Source organism: Trachinotus anak, unplaced genomic scaffold (genome assembly GCF_046630095.1).
Source record: "Trachinotus anak isolate AG129_WGS33_773 ecotype Australia unplaced genomic scaffold, CSIRO_AGI_Tana_v1 ptg000004l, whole genome shotgun sequence".
NCBI classification, from domain to species: domain Eukaryota; kingdom Metazoa; phylum Chordata; class Actinopteri; order Carangiformes; family Carangidae; genus Trachinotus; species Trachinotus anak.
This window is the reverse complement of record NW_027273855.1, coordinates 10,024,112-10,038,920: the sequence shown is the minus strand read 5'-3', so window position 1 is coordinate 10,038,920 and position 14,809 is coordinate 10,024,112. Positions and strand designations below refer to the sequence as shown.

General features: G+C 39.4%; 1 protein-coding gene across 4 annotated transcripts in view; it reads left to right on the top strand.

Moving 5' to 3' along the window:
- espn (espin) overlaps positions 1-14,809 on the top strand; it is a 43,137-nt gene that overhangs the window by 5,775 nt on the left and 22,553 nt on the right. For 2 of the 4 annotated variants that reach the window (XM_071475739.1, XM_071475741.1), the window contains 6 exons: positions 5,222-5,408; positions 5,876-6,058; positions 7,473-7,604; positions 8,851-9,106; positions 9,713-9,996; positions 14,483-14,644. In XM_071475739.1, coding sequence (XP_071331840.1) covers positions 5,222-5,408; positions 5,876-6,058; positions 7,473-7,604; positions 8,851-9,106; positions 9,713-9,996; positions 14,483-14,644 — 1,204 coding nt within the window. The remainder of the gene's footprint in view (positions 1-5,221; positions 5,409-5,875; positions 6,059-7,472; positions 7,605-8,850; positions 9,107-9,712; positions 9,997-14,482; positions 14,645-14,809) is intronic. The other 2 variants (XM_071475742.1, XM_071475740.1) reach the window with 1 other exon arrangement.

Here is a 14,809-nt window from a genome sequence, read left to right as displayed (position 1 = left end):
GAATATCATCCTTAAGCAGTGCAATGTCAGACCCACCTGTGCAATACAGAGATAAAACTTGCCCATATGGACAATATGATTGCCATGGATACGGGTGAGGTGCAAAGAGGACTGAATTGTCCTTTTTTGGGAAGCAGCACTGATCACACAGGAGAAGCACCAACTGTGCTTTCATCAGATCACTGTAAATAGATTTTGTTTGTGATTTGTGTTTGATATTGACAAGTTATTTAGGTGAGTGACCTAATTGTTTGACAATAAGCCAGATATTTGTGATTTATAACCCTCTCAGCACCATATATGTATATGTATATTTGGTAATACCACGTGACTGTGGTCTAATTCCAGAGCATTAACCTGTGCTGTAGCTGGCAGCTACAGACACTGGAGTAAACACTGACAGAAGGTGTTAGCTGTCCATGAGAAGCTCCATGTTATGACATCTGCACCACTACTAATGCATTTAAACACATGGTAAAGTAACAGGTAGGGTTCAGTTTCCTGCTCAAAGCATGGCTGATTGATACCTCCCTACAGAGAGTAGTAAACAGTGAATGCTTTTTTAACTTGCTGTTTCTATTTTAGTAAGATAACAGTGAAACACCTGTCTGGTTATAAAAGAATAAAAAAGGAAAGAATTGACTACTTCAACTACCAACAGTAATCACTGACAGTTGCCATAAAAATACAAAAGTAATTAATTTACAACTTAGTCTTTGAGCTGAACAGCCTTGTCTGTTGAATTGTTCTGACTGTGCTGACCATTGCCGGATGAGCAGCTTGTCCAGGCACTAACTATGCTCTGCACCTCCAATATTGTCTGGTTGCACCCCAGACAGGTGCATAGCTGCTGAAAATTTAATGAGTCTCAGGGACACGGTAGCTCCCTGATAGCTGGGTTCCATTCACTCCTCTCCACCACCCCTCCCTCTGTTGCTGTTTACCACCATCTCCACGGTGACACACAGTAGCACCAACCAGCGATAAGATAATGAGGAAAACAAATCCGTTTGAATAGACGGACTGCTTTCTAGTCACTGCCCTCAAGCATTGTTTAGAAAGGACATTTGCAGCAGCAAGATAGCATTGTTGTTTCAGGGTTTATTACAAGCCACAAAATTGTATCAGCACCTTTCAAGAGCTAATTGGATGGAGTTTGTTTTACTTGAAAAATCACAAGGATAAAAAGCAAGTTATATTTCACACATAACCTGAAAAACCTCTACACAAGACCTCTTGCTTCCACATAGGCTTTGACCAATATAAACTTTTGAAGGCTCAGATGCAGTTTTGATAGTTAAGTCTACATATCAATTATTGTTGATATCAAGAATAAAAAAATAATAGTTCCTCCCCTGAATTATATTTTTAACAGCATTTGGAGCAACTAAAACCACAACAACTAAAATTTACCAATAAAATACAATTACCATATCTGTTCAACGATTGTACTAAATGTGATCACAGGCCAGTGCTGGTTTATCCTTACATGTAATACCCACTGAGATGGTTGCATTTACAAATGAGACACAACAAATAAGTTTTCTCTTGAATGACATGCAGACAAAAGTCCTGTGTGAACTGAAGACAAGCACTCAGAGGAGACGTCTTATCATGAAATTGCTGCAGCATTCAACTGCCTGCAATTTTCTAGTCATTATGTAATCCCTGTCTTTTTATTTTGAGATTGAGGGAACACAGACGCAGCTGTGTTTCCTGATACTTGTGTTTGTGTTTGTTAGACTTATAAACCACATCTGAATTGGTAGGTCCTTTGCACGTTCATCCCAATGACCCAAAACCAACAGGCTCATGTGCTGTGTCGCTGCTGATAGCCTCAGTACACAAAAAACTGAATGAATGACAGACAGAGCAAGAGAGAGAGTACAGACAGGTTATGCAATCAATTAGTGCAGATTAAAATCTTTGGCCAAGCCATAATTCCAACATGCAGTTGAGAAAGGTTGACCTCCGCATTAGGATATTCTAGAAAGTTAGCAGCGTAAGTACAAAAGGTGGACTCAGGGAATTCACCAGTTTTCTCATTGGTAATTGGTTAGTCTTCTTTTGCACTTCTCTTGTTTATAGAAAAGTTGCTGAACAAGTGTAACTCAAATGGTTGAATCAGTCGAAGAGAAAATGATAACAAATGTTCATCTCCTCACCCTCGAAATAAAGATCTTGTTTCAACATGAGGCAGGAGTTCACCTTGCATCCAAGTATCTGAGGTAGTAGCAAGACAGTATTTTTCATCTCTGAAGGTCATTCAAGTTATTATGATTGGAAGAAACTTTGAAGTGGATCTTAAGTTGGACTGATGCGTATTTTGTAACAGTTCGCAAAGATGCTCAACTAGTGCTCTCTCTGGCTTTGAGTTGCTGAAATTAGTTCTTAATTTGAAGATGTTCAGCATTAGGCTTAGATACACAGAGAGAGAGGGGGTAAACAGGAGAGAATTTTTCATTCAGCCATTGTTGCCAAGTTGCACTTATTTTCTCCAGCTTTAATCTTCTTAGTAACTTCTTAGGAATAGTTGAGTAAACACCCCTTTGGGCAAAGGGCCCATAGTATTACAGCTGCACACTTTGTAAGGGCATTGTTATCAAGTTAAAACCTTAGATGTGCAATTCTTAAAGTGAATGATCACATGCAGGTTTCAAAACTTACTAGATAAGCTGGCAGTATGCATGGGCATCAAGGTGAACACTAGGCTGTTATATCTAGTTTTGATTATGTGTAGGAGACTGGTGCCCTGTCCTGGGTATACCTCACCCAATGTAAGCTGGGATTGGTTCCAGCCCAATAGTAAACAAGCCATCCTTATTTTACCAGGCAAGATATTAAGAACAAATTCTTCTTTACAATGAAGGCCTGGCAAGTGTCAGAAAACTCTTGTAGAGGAGGAGAGTGGTGGGAAAACAAAATACAAACAGAAACACAAGACAAGAAATCTTGTTTTGTCTTGTCTTGTTTTGAGGCACTGTTGTCAACAACTGCCTCTAAAAGAAAATGTAGTTAATAGTTTGTGTCATGAAATCTTTGAATATGTAAAAACCTTTAAAATGTCATCCACAAGACACTAACTAAATAAGGCGTATAAATTTTCCCACAACAGTTTTCATTATTTAGACAGGAAAAGCCATTGAGGTAACAAGGTAACAAGCCTTTATCAGGCTAGAGGACCATTAGTGTGACATCAATCACTTTGCTAGTAATGAAGATAACCTTGGTCTTTGTTATGTATGTAGGGGGAAGGGAGGGGACAGTGTACAGACAATTACTGAGGTAAATTACTTATCGGCACTGAACTGGAAATATATCAAATGTCTGCTACTTCACAGTGTGTTTTTTTTCTTTTGAGTGACAAAGATGGACAAGGCAGCACCCCTTGTGCCACTTGGTGCCTATGTCGTCACACAAGGCTTACCTCTTTCTTAGCTCTTTGAAATCTACACCTGTCTTCCAAAAGTACCTCTTTAGTGGAGAGTGTTCCAGCCCCTTCACTTTGATGCAGTGAGGCAGTGTGTGCTTTGTTTGAATCATGTCTGTCTTCAATACACTAAACTTTGTCACAGTTTGTTGTCAGAATTCATGACAAATGTCAGCTGCCCTACACAGACCCCAGTCCACAGGTGAAACTTCAGCCCACTTTGGTTACAGTCATGAATATTTTACCCACTGTGTGTGCCCACTTCCTGCTGCCAGAACTGCAGATTACTTCCCCTTCTTATTTAAGATGTGTTTGTTTTTCTTGGAATGTTTCCCTCAATCACCCAAACACGCCTCCATTGTTTTTTGTCAAAGACAAACCTAACCCATTGACCATCTGCCTTAATTTATTTGGTATACTTAAATTTCCACAGAAGATTTCCTAGCAATTTCTGGTTCAGGATAAAATTAATCATAAGCAGATGCAGACCTGCATGTTTGATTTGGACCAGAACAAATCAAACAAATCAAACATCCCTCTGAGGGAAAGCTTCAAAGGTTCACGTTTGCATCTACAGGATCCACCCATCCACTTACGTCCTGCCTCTAATTTCCCTCACCTTCTCCACTCCACCTCTCCACCTACTCAGTCCATCTTGGCCTCTGGCAAACCTTCATTAAGCACATAGCAAGTCGGGCAAAGCCAGTGGAGTGGTAATCCTCTTAGGAGACTCGTTGCTCATTTGTCAGTGTCCAAATAAAGCACGACCTTATGGGATTTAGTGGGGAAGTGTTCATTCACTCCCTGACCTCTCACTGTGACTGAAAAGATCTGGGACAAGGAGGAAAACATGCATTGAATGAGCCTTTGCATTAGAGGCGGGACTAAAGGATTTGGCTCAGCATCACCGCTGTCTGCTCTCAGAATAGTCGCATGTTGACATGTTTTCCTGTCACAGGTACCTGTTGTCTTCAGACTAGACTCATCTACATTTTCAGAAAATTTGAAAACAGTTAAAAAAAAAAAAACAACTTCCACGTCCACTCTATTGTTATCAAGTAATTTTTATAAAATGCTCCATTCACACTGAAATGTGCCAACAGCAGGGTGGGGTTTTGGGGTTTGGGGTTTTACTTATGATCTCACTCTCCATTATCACATTCATTTTGTGGCAAACAGCCAGCAGCCAAAAGACAGTTCAGCTGCAACAGAGCATAACAGAGTGTACTTCTGTTTCTGCTGTTGAAAAACTGAAAGCATATAAACAATAACTTGATGGAAAATTGTATATTGGCTCAGAACTGAAGCCTTCAAAGTTTGTATTTTCTATATAAGAATAAAATGGTTAGTTTTTATTGCAAGCACAAATAATAAATAAGTGACATGATGGATACATTGGTGAATGTGACTGTTTCTAGGCTCAACTAGTTTCTAGGCTGAGAAGTAAAGTGGTGTTTTGTTTCTTTTGTAATAGTTTTGCATTCAATTTAAATGCTGCATTGTCATGTGAAACCCTGGTTCTCCTCTTAGTTCATTTGGCCTGAATAAACTATTGCTGCAAGCAATCCATGATACACACACACACACACACACACACACACACACACACACACACACAAACACTTTACGCACACTGGTTTATTTGGTGCAGACTGTGCTCAACTAACTTAACTTTTGTTTGTGCCCAATCAATTACTGCAGGTTATAAGTGACAAACACAAGATAGGCTACAACAAACAACATCACAGAAATCTGGTCTTTTATTGATCTTTCCATTTTATTTCCTGGCAGTGTTGTCAACTCCCAAACTAAGAATGGTGCCACACCGCTCTACCTGGCCTGCCAGGAGGGCCATCTTGAGGTCGTCCAATACCTGGTCAAGGATTGCGGAGCAGATCCGAGCATCAGAGCCAATGACGGGATGACACCACTGCATGCTGCTGCCCAGATGGGCCACAACACCGTCATCGTTTGGCTGGTACGTTGCAATGTCAATGAAACTACAGAAGAGATCTTTGTAAACAAATTGTAAAGTGTATTCATTTATTCTTAGATCGACATCCCATACTTACTTATGTGTTTTTATTCTTTTTTTAGCCTAAATCTGATAAAATGTAGCCTAAATAATTAACTCATAGATGTCTATGATCAGGCAAATCAATGGTGGGTAATTCATTTGTTAAAACGATATTGTAACTGATTTTATGTACTTGATACTGAGTTCTACTCTGAGTCAATTAAGTGTTGGGCATTCAAAATTACTTTTCATTGACACCAGCAGAACTTTGCTCCATCATGATTTAACTCTGAATTGTATGAAATTTTATGAAGACCTGCATACATTTAAAATATTACTTTCTATTTTTACTGATTCATCATTTGTTTAAAATTGTGCAGAATTCCTACTGTTGTTGAACGTGACTGTCATTATTCTCCCCTTTTCAGATGAGTTTTACGGAGATCAGCCTGACAGACAAGGATGGTGACGGGGCCACGGCCATGCACTTTGCAGCCAGTCGTGGCCATGCAAAGGTGCTCAGCTGGCTGCTGCTGCACGGTGGAGAGATTGTCACTGACAACTGGGGAGGGACCCCACTTCATGATGCAGCTGAGAACGGTGAACTGGAGGTGTGTGTTAATTTTTTTGCTAGATATAGTGCCCAGAGTCAGACAAAAAAGCAGGTAAATAAAAGTGTTCCTTTGGAATGTAAAGGCTTTCTACAGAGATATTTGGTGTTTGATAGGTAAATTTTCAGTTGGATGTAGGAATAACTTAATGCAAAATTAATTAATTAATTAACAGCAAAAATGACATAGCCTGACTACTACCACCATTACTACTATTTTTTTAAGAATGTAATATTCATGTAAGTTATGTGGGAGCAATATGATTCTTGGTACTCACATATCCATCCTGGGTTTCACACATAACCATCTGTTTTGAATTAAATGCCTCTAGCTTATGGTTTTGCTGCCACTCCAACCAAACACTTTGAATATGGTTTTGTTGTATCCACATCTGGTCAGTCAGCTGTTTCACCACAAGCTTGATGTATTAAATGTAAAGGAAACTACATTTTGTCTTATTTTTGTATTGCATAAGAAGCATTTGAAATTAAACTCAACAGAAATTGACCCAAACCTTGACTTACAAGGTCCTGGCCCAAGTTTTGGACTGGAGAGAACATTTTTAAGAAGCTAACTGAAACACAAGTCAATATGGAAACACAAAGGTTGCTCAGTCTGTCAACAACAGGCTTAGTCCGGCCTCCACCTGGCACTTCTCAGGGGGGTTTCAAAACAGATGCTTTAAACTATTTCCAAGTTCCTTCTGATTACAAATAGCCACGCTTTGTGTTTCACTCTCAATTTAAAAGCCATGGAAGCAAAGCATAACAAGCATATTCTTAATCTTCTTTTAGGAGGGGTATTTAGTCAGCTGTTACCTACTACACCCATTTATGAACAAGACTGTCCACAAGTCTATGAATTAGATGGTCAGTGAGAGTGAGGTGATATTTTCATCCTCCTGTGATCAGTGAGGTTGTGGAGACTAATTCAAACGTAGTAAAGAACAGGGGTTCTCATAGTTAATGCATAAAGCAACTATATAACCATAACATCCCTGGTTACAATTATATGGCAAACAATATTTTTAAATTTACAATAACAGTATTATCAGTATAAATATAACATGAACATTTATATATACATATATTTCATGCTGTATTAAAGGGATAATGCTGATATTTTTTCAGCTGTATTCCTCTACAGTTAATCGTGCCTCAAGTGGTGGTGTCTTTGCAGGACAAGTCATCATTATTGCTGAATACAATCAGTGTATACTGCAAAAATCTAGACTTTCTGCCAACAAAAAACTGAGTTATCCAGTCAGTGCTTTCCACAGAGCTAATAATCTGTGGGGGTTTTGTATACATTAAATTTATTTTTACTGATTGAAGCTGATTTTAAGTACAGACGTCACTTTTCTGCAGTTTCTTCCTGTCCTCTGTCACTTTCTGTTTCCTCTGACACCCTTCAGTGCTGTCAGATCCTTGTGGTCAATGGTGTGGACTTGGGCATCAGGGACCAGGACAGCTTCACAGCGGCAGACCTGGCTGAATACAATGGCCACTCCCAGTGTGCCAAGTATCTGCACACTGTGGAGAATATGGTAAGAGACACAGCAGTGCTCAACGTATGTTGCCGCACTGACCTCCCCGCTGACAGGTTCAAACAGAGGGGGAACATATCAGCGAGTTATACAGCATTTTATCTACACAAATGTCTAAAGATTATTCATCTGCTCAGGAAAGTAAGTTGTATATTTAGGCTAAATACACACTTTATAACAGAAATCTGTGATTTCAGCAGGATTTTGATCAAATCACTTTTTGGTGACTTTTTGGTTTTTAAGGGACTTTTAAATCTAATCGTATTAACAATAACAATAATACAGCATTTAATTATCTCCATATCATAAACAATATCTTGCATTCTTCTGATTGGATTTTCCTAAAACTTTACTTTACTGACACTGTTTAAGTTCTCATCAAACCTGGGGACATATGTCTTACTGATATGTTTTGTATTTTCTAATATTAATTGGTCCTGTGAGAGCTCAACTCGCTCAACATACAGTATTTGTTCTGGACAGAGAACATTTATTAAGTACAGTATGTGAAATGTTGCTTTGTTTGCTCTGTCAATGGCACAAATATCCTCATCCTCAAAATTTAATGCAGAGGAAGATCCTAAGTCATCTTCCTCTGCATTAAATTTTTAATTATCACATCTGCTATACTGACTACATGTTTCATGACCAAACTGTAGTCCATATTCTGCATAATATGAGTCAAAAATTTAATGTAAATATTCAAATAAATCATAACTCTAATCCTAACTTGGTTTGTGCCCCAGAGCAAAAGTACAACCTTGAAAAACTGAAGCAAGAAAATGGTTGTTGTCGCTGAGCCAACATGTCCCTTGACTGACATCAGTTTTTCTCAGCTAATTATCATGACATCCCATAAGGGACAGTACTATGGGAAAAGCAGAGGGCCCCAGAGCTTTTCTGATCAGCTGTGAGATGTTTCATTAGTGTGCAGTAATTAAACTCATAATGCTGTTCTCCTCATGTAACTCATTAGGGGCTGAGAGGTATTGGTATGGGAAATTATGAATGAAAAAGAGAATTATATTAACAATTAATCATTTTCCATCTTTTATAATGACACTGCATCCTTTTGCATCTAAATTAAAAGGTCCATACAAGTTTTTATAATGAGCAGTTAATTCAGAATTAATACGACTAGTGGTTTTGTTCTTTTTTTCTACTGTGGAAATCATGTCCACATGTTGGACAGTGCAACAAAACAGATATAATGCTACTTATATTCATGAGCTGTGTCCTCTGACAGAGTGTGGAGCACCGCGTTTTGTCCCGGGACCCCTCAACAGACCTTGAGTACAAGCAGCCAGACTCGGGCCTATCCTCCCCAAACACCACCATGCCCCCTGCCAGCCAGGTGGCAAACTTTGACATCAGTTCACCCTCCAGCTCCCTGTCCAACTACGACTCAGCCAACTCCAGCCAGTCCAGCACTGGGGAGAAGAGGAGCAGCTTAACAATGTCACGAGGCCCACCTGCTCAGCTGAACACAGTTGCACACACAGGTCTCAAACTTTGTACATTTTAGGCTAGAATGTTGTATATACTTATATACACAATGTTTTTCATTGCTCAATTCCAAATGAATTCCAAATCCCATTCTGTTTCTAAATGTAAATATCAAAGGCTGATGAGCTGAACAGTCAAACTGATGTTTTTTCAGCTCATAATCAGTTTGTTAAGTGAAGCACGCTTTACTGCTTTCAGCCATTTAGCCATGAATCCATGGCTGCTGTTTCTTTTAAAAATCAAATATAGCATTTCAGCGATGGCAGAAACCTCAGCTATTTACTGAAGTAGTGCCAACAACATGCACCAGTTTGCATCTTGTTGTTCAAGGTCACAGACACATGATATAGTGGTGCTGCACCCTAGTGGTCTGTATGCAGAAATTTTGTTATGACTAGAGAGGTGGGCCATCAGAGTGGCTCATGTTTCTCATTCATGTTTGAATGGTGTATTAAGAGAATGGAATAAAGTAAATGTTGTCGGATTTACTTAATGTTATGTCCTGTTAATTCAAAATCAGCAGTTCACCATATTTGCATTCCTGTAAGAAACTCAGAAATCCAGGTCTACATTAAACATGCCTACCTGTGTCTTTGTCACAGGTGCGTCAGAGTCAGCCATTACAGACATGCAGGCATACATGGATATGCTAAATCCAGACATTGGCTCTGACATCCCCAAGAAGAATGACATACCAGCTGATGCCACCTCCAAGCCCCCGCCACCACCAACCTACCCACCCCCACCTCCTCCACAGTCTCCTCCAGTGCCACCCCCGCCCCCAAGCTACCCAGCACCACAGCCCCCTCAGGAGCCGTCATCGGCTGAGTTCCTGAAGGTGAAAAGCAACTTGCGGCACGTGGAGAGCAACACCGGCAAGAAGGGGGTAAGGATGGTGGTGAAAACATGATGCCATTTATAAGTTGAGTGTCAGACCTTTGCAAAGATTTCCTCATCTAGAAGGAAATCGTTAAAGAATTCCCCTAGTTAAATATTTTATTGTGGTTCTCACCTTCTGACTTATTTGCAGTATAAAAACAAGCAAACAGTGTGTAGTATTTTTTTTTCTTTCTTATATGGGATGATGCATGGCTTATGGCAATATATTACATACAGTAAGTTTAGGTAATTGTAGGTGAAATATACATACATTAGGTTATTAAAACTGTAGAATTTTGGCACAAGTCATATGGAACAATCCTAAACAAGCAGAAGGAGCAGGATGTTTGGGATAAATTTGCCTTTCACTGTCATTTTCCCTTGTGTCTAATCAGTTGGGCTGTTGCTCTTGTGTAACAATGTGTCTTGTCTGGATGCCCACAATGATGTTATTGTGTTAGCATGGCTAACAAGGCGAATGAAGATGCTCATTAATGTGACAGGCCTTTGGGTTGACACACACAATGGTTGTTGTGATGGGTTTGATCTTAATTTCACTAATTAATCTGGCCTCAGATCACTCAGAAGTTTGTTTAAAGAGCTGACAAGGAGGAGCAATTAAAACTGATAACAATTATTGAAGCAGTGCTGCTTCTGGTGCTTCAGTGCTGCTGTAAAGTACATTAAAACTGGTTGTGAAGTTGTAGTTGTAGTGGATTTTTTGTTGAGTTGTTCAGGAAGCATGTGATAGATAACCAATCTGAGGGATCACTTTCACCTCATGCAGAATTTATTTCCCGATTGTTACCATGTATCTTCCAGTATGATGATAACAGACATGAGTGTTTATACAAAGTTGCTTTAGCTTAAACCAATCACCACAAGAGATACAGACATGATGAGACAGAGATGTGAGTGATACATTTTTGCTCAATTTTATACAATTTATTGTTTCATTCTTTAGCATTAGGGTTAGATTAAGTAATGTTTTTATGTTGCATAGTAATTGTCAAATGGCACAAGTCTAAATCTGCCTGGTTAAAGGTTGTAAGTGCAGTACTGTTTCATCTAAAAGCGCTGTACACAAGTACAATAAAAAGTTGGGGAGCTGCAGAACCTGCTGATTTGCAGGAAAAATCAAATGTTCAGACAGAAAGTATTTGAGTATTTTTATTTTTAGATTATTAGATGATTATATTTATAGATGTGCTATGCAAAGTCAATTACTTTTTGCTGTTATAATGTCCACAGACAGCAATACTGTCCTGTCTCCAGGGTGAGCACTTTGTCTATGTGCATACACGCATGCGCCATTAGCCATGTGGGGGAGCGTTTTTAATTAGTGCCGCCCCCTCTCCTCTCTGTACCCAGGTGACCAGCCCGGGGCACGCCCTCATTAACAATTTAACAAGAAGGAACACATGTACATGCATGCGCGCACACACACACACACACACACACACACACACACACACACACACACACACACACACACACACACACAAGATCAGTGTGCACCATATACATTGGGGAAAACAATCTACCTTGGGCGCCATAGTGACAGGGAACAGTAACCTCATCCAGGGCCATGGCAGATCAGATGGACCAATCTCTCAACCTTTGGACATATTACAGCTTGGTGTACAGAAATCTGACGAACAAACTCTTATTGGCCCAATAAAAGACAATGTTGGAAACCTGTTGAATGCAGTTTGGAGTGACAGAAGTTTTAGGTGTTTTTTGTATGTTTGTTTATGATTGTTTAGGCATTGTCCTCTGCTGCTTCTCTCACCTCATTTGTCTGCATTTGCCTTCACTGAAGTCAAATGTCATGTGAAGCAGCCAAACAAATGACTGCTTTGCTACACATTTTTAATTCTTTAGACCTAATGTAGTCCCTTGTACTATGAGTAGCAGTCAAAGTGTACCATTTTTTCTGCTAATTTGGGGCACTAAATGCTAGGATATTCTAATAATCTAAATCCTGTGAGATTTGAGTGCGGCCACCCATGGTGAGCCAGCAAGCACCAGGGACTTTGTGTTTTGCATAAGAGGCACTGGGCAGGGTTGGGGAGTGGTTGGTTCTGTGGGCTGATGGTGACATCATTGTCACTGCTGTGGACGGCCCGATAGGTTATTGATGAGGTCTGTGGGTAAAGTGAGAGGGCAGGTAGAGTGACAGGTGTAGCACTGAGCAGAGAGGTGGTGACGCTCTGGATCTGGTGACAGCTACTCTCTGTGCTTTGCTTAGCTTTGTGGATAAGACTCTGTCCAGACTGGAGGAGCACTGCAGGAGACAATTTTTAACACCGAGGTAAGGTGCTAAGAGGAATAAGAAAGCTTTGTTTTTACCAGTGGCAAAAGTAATGTCATATAGAAGACTGGGCTGCAGATGAAGAAAGCATATTAGAAGTTGCTTGGAATAGGCTAATCTCCAGGTTCAGGAGAGCTGTTTGAGCTGTTATATGGTTGGACAGTTAATGTGTAATATCTGTTTTCAGTATGTTTCAATTGTGTATATTCCTTTGGTTTTTTCATTTAAATTGGCTGTTATAAAGAATGTATGTCATTTTTTAACCTGCGTATGGCCTTTTGTAATCTGAGTTTTTGTAAACCACGTGAAAATGTAACTGAATGATGTAAAACAGCAACACGGTTAAACAGCCTTTCATAACACATACAAAAACATTAGACTGTAAGAACAAATATATAACAATGACTTGATGCTGACATATAATAGGAAGAAAGGCTGTGTGTGTGTGTGTGTGTGTGTGTGTGTGTGTGTGTGTGTGTGTGTGTGTGTGTGTGTGTGTGTGTGTGTGTGTGTGTACGTCTGTATGGGGATGGGAGGGTGCAGCTAAAATGCTTTGTACATTTGCTATTGTTGGCCCACCTCCCTGGAGGATGACAATCAAACCATCTGTAGCACTCCCCTGCTCACATTACCCTCCCACCTGATGAGAGCTCAGGGACCATTTCTTTGACAGCAGACATGAGTCAACAAAACTAAACAGGGTTATGAGAACTCAGAACATGACACCACAGGGGGGAGGTCAGGGGTCAGCTGTTAATTATTTCCTCTTACATTAACATCAGACATCTGCTTGATGTCTGAGGCTCTGGATTTCGTGAGAAGTCATGCCTACGGTAAGCACTGAAATGTAAATCAATTCAAGTCTGATTTGACAGGCAAAGTAACATCACATTTTGCTGTGATGACTAAGGCATGCTCGTAGTTGACAGCTTTGAGGGTAAATTTCCGAAAATATACTGTTAACAAGGGATTTATTTTTTCACATTTACATCATTTTTGTGAAACACATTGTTGGAAAAAAAGTAATTCCTTTGAAAATATATGAGGCAGAGTTTATTTAGGAGAGTACTAAATGCAAATGTAAAGCCTTTGCATTCAAAAAATGTATTCACAGATTGCCTAGAAAAAGCATGTTAGCCATAATGGCTGCTTAAAATGCAAGGTGAGCTTATTCCCTGGTAATGTCAACTTACACTGAAATACAGAAATATCTCTCAAATACAGTCTGAGCCACATATATTCTAGCAGCAGCATACAGTGAAGCCTCTCAGACTGACATGCTTTCAATATCCTGCCTTTACAGCTGCAGGTTGAGATGAGAGTAGAAGAGAGTGTGAGAGTGAGACAAGCGAGAGGGCTCAGCTAGGGGCCAAGTCAGTGACCTCTGACCCTGCTCTGTGTACAGAAGAATTCATGTGCGACTTTGGGTCCAATGTATATTCTTATGTTCTATGGCCATGTAGTCTTTACATGAAACATGCTGACGTTTTACCTGAACTGAATTAAAGCTTTGTTCTGTTATTCAAATAAAGCCGCTTTGGTCACACAGGAGAGCTAATCTGGCCACAAAACCCGTTAAGTATATTTTACAGTGTGTTGTGCCACAAACGACAAGTTCACTCCAAAAGCACCTTTTATCCATATAAATCCATTTCCCACTGAGTCTTTTTAAAGTATCATGATTTGGTTATTTTGTTTGCCAAATACGTATGTTAGCAACCATTGTTTTTGAATCATAATTTATCTCCTTTTTTTTTTTTTTTTTAGAAATTAAGATAATTTGCTACCTTGTAATTTGTAGTCAGTTTCACTTTGGACTGTAAATAATAATTATTTGCATTATTGTTTCATCTGCTGATTGTTTTCTTGATTGTTTTTTCTATATAATATCAGAAAATGGAAAGTTCAAGGTGATGTCTACAAACTGCTTGTTTTATCCAACCAACAGTCGAAAACCCAAACATATTCAGGTCACATAATACAAGTACGGTAATTGGAGTAAATTCTCACATTTAAGAAGCTGGGACCAGGGAAATTTTGGTTAATCAGACATCAGAACAATTTACTTTGATTGACTAATTGATAGCTTAAATAATCAATTCAAAAACAAAAATGTATGTTTTAAAACCAAAAACTATATATTTCTGTGATTTTATTATTATTATTATTATCTCTTAAGCAGCTCACTATTAGAGAGAACCACGAGACATTGCGGCGTGTGGATTCAAACAGGAAGTCAAGGAGCTTCAACAAGCAGCCCAGTACTGGGGACTACTATAAGACCTTGGGAAGTGACTCGGCTGAGGCCCGAGGGAGCAAAGGCATGGCGCCCAACGAGGAGGTAAGACCTCCAGCTCTCTGCTGTTTATGGCAACATTAATATGTTCAATGTTGTGGCAATGTCACACATAATCTGGTTCATTAAATAAATCATATAGATACATATACTTGTCCATGTCTAATGTCCAATATGTTTGTTGTAATACAGGGTCCTTTGCCATCTAGT